Source organism: Dama dama, chromosome 23 (assembly GCF_033118175.1).
Source record: "Dama dama isolate Ldn47 chromosome 23, ASM3311817v1, whole genome shotgun sequence".
Taxonomy (NCBI): domain Eukaryota; kingdom Metazoa; phylum Chordata; class Mammalia; order Artiodactyla; family Cervidae; genus Dama; species Dama dama.
The window spans coordinates 64,572,474-64,581,071 of NC_083703.1; the positions used below are offsets into that span (position 1 = coordinate 64,572,474).

General features: G+C 47.5%; 1 protein-coding gene across 2 annotated transcripts; it reads left to right on the forward strand.

Annotated features, from left to right (window-relative positions):
• The first annotated feature begins 1,800 nt into the window (after positions 1 to 1,800).
• On the forward strand, positions 1,801 to 6,259 carry PROCR (protein C receptor). Of its 2 annotated transcripts, none has more exons than XM_061127133.1 (4): positions 1,801 to 2,055; positions 4,448 to 4,699; positions 5,071 to 5,349; positions 5,600 to 6,259. In XM_061127133.1, the coding sequence occupies exons 1-4, from the start codon at positions 1,977 to 1,979 to the stop codon at positions 5,719 to 5,721; spliced, it is 732 nt and encodes a 243-aa protein (XP_060983116.1). In that variant the 5' UTR covers positions 1,801 to 1,976; the 3' UTR covers positions 5,722 to 6,259. The 2 variants fall into 2 exon arrangements, with proteins under 2 accessions (XP_060983116.1, XP_060983117.1); XM_061127134.1 differs by having other exon boundaries at positions 1,805 to 2,055; positions 5,603 to 6,259.
• Positions 6,260 to 8,598: the final 2,339 nt, after the last annotated feature.

Consider the following 8,598-nt stretch of genomic DNA (forward strand, 5'->3'; position numbering starts at 1 on the left):
AACACACACACCACACGCACATTCTCTCTTAATCTCAGGCCCCTCCCTGGAGATAAACCACTGCTGTATTTGATGTATATCCTTCCAGATTCATTCACTCCCACAAAGAAATAGGTTGTTTAGTTGCTGTGTACGTGGTTGACATGTAAGTGGTTCTAAACTGTACATAATGTTCCATAACTTACTCTTGATGATTTCTACATATTATAACTATCTCATTCTGTCATCCACTAGCTGATATTTATTATTTATTATGCTATTATTTGCACTGTTCTAGGTATAGAAGCAAATAAGATGGACAGCCTCTATCCTCATGGAGTTTACATTTTGATGGGACATTCAGACAATAAACATGTAAATGAGTAGGTAATATAATTTCAGGTAGTGCTAAGTAATATGATGAAAATAGAGTGGGCATTGGTAGTAAGTTCCCTACATATGAACCTTCAAGTTGCAAATGTTCAAAGATTCGAACATGCATGCCAGTCCCTGTATGCCAACTGTTGTATTGTACTACTGTACTTTTCAAGGAACTGTACTGGAAGATTAAAAACGTTTTCTTTTTTTTGTTTGTTTTATTTGTCTGAAAAGTATTATAAACTTATTATAGTACAGTACTATATAGCTAATTGTGTTAGTGGGTACCCAGGCTAACTTTGTTGGACTTATATGAACTCACTCTCAAAACAGAACTCATTTGTGTATAGGGGACTTACTGTATTTGCTTCCTAGAGTAAGAAATACACTTTACACTGCTACTTAATATCCATCATAGAAACCTACATGCACAAAATCAATACACACACACAGGTACAGTTGAACAAATATTTCATGAAATAATATTTACCCTGATTAAGGGTGATGCACTGAAAATTTTTATACTGTTCTATTACATTCAAAGGAAAAACCCTGCTAATCATAACCTGCCTAATTGTCTTCATTGCCCACTAATCAGAGAAGGCAAGGGCACCCCACTCCAGTACTCTTGCCTGGAAAATCCCATGGACGGAGGAGCCTGGTAGGCTGCGGTCCATGGGGTCTCGAAGAGTCGGACACGACTGAGTGACTTCACTTTCACTTTTCACTTTCATGCATTGGAGAAGGAAATGGCAACCCACTCCAATGTTCTTGCCTGGAAAATCCCAGGGATGGAGGAGCCTGGTGGGCTGCCGTCTGTGGGGTCGTGAAGAGTCGAACACGACTGAAGCGACTTAGCAGCAGCAGGAGCAGCAGCAACCCGTTGCTAATAGTCGCTAATAGTTTGCGACTTCATTTTGAAAAATATTACTGCAAGGAACTAGTTCTCTACTGAGAAGTAGATTATTTATAATTCTCCCCTGTTTCAAACAATGCTGTATGAAGCAGCTTTATCTTCATTTTGTGGCTATTTCTGAGAACAAGATCCCTGACTGTATAATTACTATTTATTTAAAATTCCGATAAAATGCAGTCAATATATCGGAAAACTGAATTCTAATCCTGGCTCTGTCATCACCATGATGTATACACTTTGGGTAATTCCTTACATCTCTCTGGGCCTCAGTTTCCCCACCAGAAACATGCTGATCTCAACATCCTAAAGTCTGCTCTAAGTGGATGCCCCACCCCCTGACTCAGCGAGGGCAGGACTTCTCTCTGGCCCTTCTCCCCCCTTTCCGCTGACTGTTCCTCGGAAGCAGCCCAGGGAAAAGGGAAAAGGCAGGTCTGGGAAGGAGGGTGTGATGCCGGGCGGGGCGGAGGGAGGGGAAGAGGGAGGCCGGCCCCCTAGTAGGAAATGAGACAGGGTAAGAATAACACTTTATAAGCCTGCCGCCCTCTTTCTCCTCCCAAGCCCTGGCCACCTTCCAGCCACCTCCGTCCAGCCTCCTCCCCTCCCAGACAGTCCTCATTTCTTTTTCCCCTAGGCAGCAGCCGGCCGGAGCCCCGAGTCTGCCAGAGCCAAGAGCCCAGGTGGGGCTGAGAACCTCAGCTACAGAATGTGGACAACACTGCTGCCCTTGCTGCCACTACTTCTCCTGCCCGGAGGGGCCCTCTGCAGCCAGGAAGCCTCAGATGGTGAGTCGAGGGCACATGTCCTGTCCTGGGATGGTTCCAGCGACTCTCAGCCTGTCTGGGTACCCGGGCAAGACCAGAGGAAAGTTTATCCCCCAGGTTCCGGGCCTGCAGCCAGCTGGATCTCTCCAGAGGGCAGGCTATCCTGGGGACTGGTTTGTATCCCAAAGCCAAGGTGAGGAAGTTACAGTTCAGCTCCTGGGAAGGGGGAGATGGGGGGTGGGGGGGGGGGGGCTAGGGGGAAACAAGACTGGACAAATGGGAAAGGGGCTGGTAGAAAGGGTGAGAGAATTAGCCATGGGGAGAGGGGAGAGATGGGTGAGTGAAGTCTGGAGAAGGAGAGGTCTGAGGGTGATGGTGGATGGAGGTGAGTTTAGGGAAGACGGGAAAAGAGATGAGACGGGAGATGGAAGGAATGAGAGACACTGGGAGAAGTGATGGGAGTTTTGGGGAGAGACTAGATCTGAGAACTGTGAGGCAGAAGAGGAGACTAGAGACGATGGTGAGGGGAAATTCAGGGGAGAGACAAGCTGTAGTCAGTGGGAAAACTCAACGGGGATCAGGCTGTCGCAGTGGCTCCATTTAAGCAGAGAAGGGGAGTTTCTGCCCTGCATTATATTGCACAAGGGCCTCCTCTCTCCTCTCCTGCAGTCCCGGTAGCTTCAGTCTCCCCCACTCCCTGCCCCAGAGAGAGAGCAAATAACCAGTATTCAATGAATGCTCACTACACTTAATACGTGTATTGACTTATTTAACCTCAACAAAATCTTTACAAGGTGGGTAATGCTATTATCTCCATTTTACAAAGGAGACTGGTCACCAAGCAGGTAAGAACCTTGTCCGGGGGTGACCCACACAGATATACTTATTCACATCTATAGATACAGAGCACAACTTCTCAGATGCAGACATGGACAGAGACACACCCCCACACACAGATTTACAATCCTGGACTCATTCCCTCCTCAAACATTCTCTGGGCACCAATTCCATGCCAGGCCCTTGGCAGGTGTAGGAGGCAGAGATAACCAGACATGATTCCAGAGCCAAGAGGGATGGAAATCTGTGTGTTTGAAGACAGTTAAGCAGAATCTGGGATCGCTGGAATTGACCCATTGTGTATGAGAGGGTAAAGAGGAGAAGCAATAGGAAAACTTCTCCAAGAAGAGGGCAATAGAGCTGGGCCTTAAAGCACAAATAGAAGTTCGCCAAGAGGCAGAGCAACCCTGCCATGCTATTCACATGTGAGCCGAAAGGCAGCATGATGGACTCCAAGTACTGATGTACTATCTAAGCACAGGGAAGAGACCAAAAGAGCTGCGTGGGGGGGGGGGGGGGGGGGGCGGGGGAGGGAACCAGCCTTTGGGAAGCTTTGAATGTCAGGCTAAAGACTTTGGATTGATTCTATAGACATATAGCTTATGGGAAGACAGTGTAGTTGAGTGGCTAAGAGTGCTGGATTCAGACAGCCTGCATGCTAACCTTAACTCTCCTATGCCACTTGTCTGTTTTTCCATATGATGGGGTTAATGATAGTAGCTACTACATCAACTTAATGGGAGGAAGGCACAAATAAGATAATAGTGCATGTAAAGTATAGTGCCCAGGTCACTTAATAGCTATTATTGTTGCTGTTGATAGAGGAGTGTGTCCCTGGAAGATTTTAAGCAGAAGGATGTAATCTTATTTCTGGGCCAGGTGGAGGTCAGATAAAAAGGGGTGAGACTAGAAGATGAGTAGAGGGGACCAGGAAATCACTACTCCAGTCCAGATGAGAACGACTAAGGCCTGAAGTAGGGCAGCGGCAGAAGAGGCAGAGAACAGGAGATGAAATTGGGTCTTCATGTGAAAATATGTTAGTTTCTCAATCGTGTCCGATTCTTTGCGACCCCATGGACTGCAGCCCGCCAGGCTCCTCTGTCCATGGGAATTCCCAGGCAAGAATACTGGAGTGAGTTGCCATTTCCTTCTCCAGGGGATCTTCCAGACCCAGGGATTGAACCCAGGTCTCCCTCATTGCAGGTGTCTGAGCCACCAGGATTTAATAACCAACTGGAAATGACGGGGCGGGGCGGGGGGCGGTGGAGGGGGGGAAGGGGTGAGAGCTTGAAAGGAGGTCAGAGTGGCTCTTCCACTCGTATGGATTATCCCGGGGCAAGTGGCTTCTGCACGTCTAGCCTCAGTTTCCTCATCTGTAAAACAAAGATAATAACCTCTTGCCCTCCTGACAGGGTTACTGACAGCGTCAAATGGGTGGAAGGGTGGGAGGGCAATTTATGTTTATAAAGGACCAAGGAGGTGGGCGGCTGACCTCTGGGTGGGGGGTTATTATCTCGAGTTACACGCTGACCCTCCCACGCCGGCCGGGACCCGACGCTCTTACTCCCGCCCCCAGGCCCGTTGGACCTCCACATGACCCAGGTCTCCTACTTCCGCAACCCCTCTCAAGTGTGGCACCGGGGCAACGCGACGCTGGGGGGGGTCCTGACGCACGTGCTGGAAGGCCCAGGCCACAACGTCTCGATCCAACAGCTGCAGCCCTTGCAGGAGCCCGACAGCTGGGCACTCACGAAGAGTTACCTGAATCGCTACCTGGAAGAGTTCGTGGGCCTGGTGCAGGTGGTGCACCAGGAGCGGGGCGTGACCTGTGAGTGACGCACACGGGGGCGGGGCTGGCGGGGGCGGGCCCTTGAGGTGGGAGGCGTGGCCCGTGGGCGGGCCATAACGAGGGGGCGGGCTTATGGAAGAAGGAGGCGGGGCCGAGTTCTGGGATGGGTGTGCCCGCCCGGCGTTGCCTTTGCTGATTGCTGGGTGGGTGCTTGAGGCTGGAGAAAAGTCGGTATCCTAGCTGACGTACTGTACTGTCCGTCAGGCCCTTTTCCTGCTGGGCAAGACTTCGGGGTAATCCCTGTTGGGAGTCCCTGTCCCTGGTCCACCTTGCACCCTGAACTCCCGTTTCCCCCTCACACCTAACACCTTTTCCACACTGTCCCCTGATCCTGAATCCCCTACCTACAGTTCCTCTGACCATTCGCTGCTTCCTGGGCTGCGAGTTGCCTCCTGAGGGCTCGGAAGCCCGTGTCTTCTTCGAAGTGGCTGTGAATGGGAGCTCCTTTGTAAATTTCCAGCCAAAGACAGCCTCATGGGTGGCGGAACCTCATGCACAGTCCAGAGTGGTCACTTACACGGTTGAGCAGCTCAACAAGTACAATCGTACTCGGTACGAACTGCGGGAATTTCTACAGGACACCTGTGTGCAATACGTACAGAAACACATGACCATGAACAACTTGAAAGGTATGATGGGCTCAGGGAGGGACCTATGTGTTGGGTGGGTTCCAGGCAAATGGGTGGAACTGAAAGATGGATATCTTGAACAACAGGAGGCCCAGGGCTGGCGATTTGGGACTGAGTACACACATAAGTGAATTGGTAAACTAGCCCCTCCCCTACTTCCTTTGGGGAAGAAATCCTTTGGGGTTTGACTCAAACCAGGGACTCACTTGTTTCGGGGTATGTTCTTCAAGCTAACTCTTCCCACGTTCAGCAGGAAGCCAAACAGGCCGTTCCTACACTTCACTGGTCCTGGGCGTCCTGGTGGGCTGTTTCATCGTCACTGGAGTGGCTGTAGGCATCTTCCTGTGCACAGGTGGACGGCGGCGGTGTTGATTATCTCCAGCCCTCGCTGGAAAAAGGCTAGACTGATTCAGCTCACTGCAGAACTGTGCAGACTCTCCATCTGGGACATTATATTCCAGAAGATTTAGAGTGGCAGCTCATTCTTCTCTGAGATCTGCCCACGAAGAGTTTGGGGGAAGGAAGGGGAGGAGCCTAAGTAGACAGGGTACTAGGCTTGCCAAGAACCAAAGAACTCCCATATTTTGCTGAATTGGTCTGGGAAGTGAATGCTTATTTGTATTTGTGGAAAACAGATAATGGAGTTGGGGCAACAGAGGTGGTCTATGACCCATCTTTCAAAGACAGAATCTGAGGCATTCAGAACACTCAACCAAGTAAAACAAGTCATCCACAACCCAAATAACCAATATTCTGTGCTTTCAGGTATGTTAGATTTGGGGAGAGACACTGGTGCAATAGAGGTAGTGGTAACCAGAGAAATGATGGAAGTGTGACATTCAAGTAATATGGGAGCAAGGAGTTATTAAGTAATTGATAATAATAACTAATAAAATTCCTTACTTATGTATACAGCATTATTATTTCCTCTACTTTGCAAAACTTTGGGGAAAGTAGCTTATACCCCCCCTTCCCGCTTTTTTTTTTAAGAAAGAGAGAATTTCTTTTTTAAGAAAATATTTATTTGGCTGTGCCAGGTCTTAGTTACAATATGTGGGATCTTCAGTTGCAGCACGTGGGATCTAGTTCCCTAACCAGGGAAGTCCTTAACCTATACCCTTGCTTCTGCTTCCTCATCTCCCACTCACTATCCAACCCACTGCAATCTGACTTGTCTATAAACTACTCTTAAATCATCAATGACCTCTACATGTGAAACCTTCATCTTCCATGATATTTGCAACAATTCACTTTGTGGACTAGGAATTTCTTTTTACCCTAACTTCTGAGATAGCATACTTCTCACTTTTAAAAACTGTTCTGGCCACTCAGTCAGTCCTTTTGCATGTGTCAGCTTCCTCAATTCACCTTTGAAATGTTGACTTCCTTAAAATTCCTTTTTTGGCTCCTTTTGTCCCTCCTTAAACTGTACCATTTCCGGTGACCTATTAACTTTCATGACTTCAAAAAGAAAAAGAAAAAAAACTTCCATGACTTCAAATACTGTCTACATATGGTGGTTTTCGTGGGGAGACATCATGGTGTCTTTGAGAGCATGTGTTTTGTCATAAGATAGACTCAAGTTTTGCCTCCTTGAGCCAGGCACTTAACTTCCTCACTTCATAAACAAAAGGTATAATAAAATATACAAAAAGGGTATAATAAAAACAATACCTACCTCATAGAGGCATTATGAGTATTAAATTGTGTGTGTGTGTGTGTGTATGTGTATATGTATATATATATATAAGATAAATGGGCTTTCTGGTGGCTCAGCAGTAAAGAAACTGCCTGAAGTGCAGAAGTGGGTTCCATCCCTGGGTCAGGAAGATCCCCTGAAGGAGGAAATTACAACCCACTCCAGTTTTCTTGCTTGGGAAATCCTATAGACAGAGGAGCCTGGTGGGTTACAGTCAATGGGGGTCACAAGAGTCAGACACAACTTAGTAACTAAACCACCACCACACCACCATCTAAGACAATATATGTATACTTAATAAATTTGGCACTTGCTGCTGAGCTCCTCATCCACCCCCATTTGCCTTGATTTTTGAAATCATCTCTACCTTAATATTTTGCAGACATTTCAGAGTCAACATGTTCAAAATGAAATTCCTTACCTTTCTCTCCAAACCTGTTCTCTCCCATCTGTGGTTTACTCCAGGTTAAACAGTATTACCGTCAAATCGTATCGATGTAGAGACCTCAGTCTTAACCTTTGTCTACCCCCTCTTCATCCCCACCTACAAAATACAGCATCTGTGGAATCCTCTCCCTCCTTTCCACTCTATTGCTTTGTTCACGATGTCATAATTCGTCTTTTTCTCTAGTAGGCACAACAGGTGTGCCACCCAGTTCTGCCTTCAAGGAAAGATGTACTGTTAGCTATGGAGAGTATAATCAGCAGATCCCTTCTAAAGGCTTCCGTTCCTTTAGCATCTGTCTCACTGCAGGGCACAGTCCTGCACAAGGTCATGCTCATCCTGGGACGGTTCTCACCCAGTGACTGAGCAAAGCCAGGGTATAAAGTATAAAGGCTCAGCCATTCTGACCCACTGTATTTCTTTTTAAATTTTATTTATTTGTTTATGGCTGTGCTGGGTCTTTGTTGCTGTGCTCAGGTTCTCTCTAGTTGTGGCAGGTGGGGGCTACCCTTCATTGCAGTGTATAGGTTTCTCATTGCGATGGCTTCTCTTGTTGTGGAGCACAGGCTCTAGGCACACAGGCTTCAGTAGCTGCAGCACTCAGGCTCAGTAGTTGTGATTCACAGGCTCCAGAGTGCCGGCTCAGTGGTTATGACACACGGGCTTACTTGCTTCAGGGCATGCAGAATCTTCTCCGACCAGAGATCAAACCCGTTTCCTGCTTGGCAGGCAGGTTCTTAGCCAGTGGACCACCAGGGAAGTCACCGAAATACAGTGAAACACCACTGTATTTCTGATGAGCTGTATTCACTCCAGAGCTCCCCACCAGGTTGGCTGGGTCTTTGTCAGACCCACATTATAGTTTGATTTCTTCTCTTTTCAATCCTATTTCCTGACCCTAGTTAATGTCTTGCACCTCAAATCCTGTCTTGGCATCTGCTTCCCAAAGTTCCAATCTGTGACTGACTCTCTCTATGTCTGTTTCCAAACTGAGAAAATTTCTCAGTCTTCTGACTAGACCATGATGATAGACTCTTCCTCATTTTTGTAATGATCTAGTTAAGGATACCACAGCTGGAGTCACTGCTTTCATCACCACTGCATG

Coding starts and splice junctions, on each gene's coding strand:
- PROCR (XM_061127133.1), top strand. CDS start 1,977: ATGTGGACAACACTGCTGCCCTTGCTGCCACTACTTCTCCTGCCCGGA. Junction 2,056..4,447: donor CAGCCAGGAAGCCTCAGATG/GTGAGTCGAGGG, acceptor TCCCGCCCCCAG/GCCCGTTGGACCTCCACATG. Junction 4,700..5,070: donor CCAGGAGCGGGGCGTGACCT/GTGAGTGACGCA, acceptor CCCTACCTACAG/TTCCTCTGACCATTCGCTGC.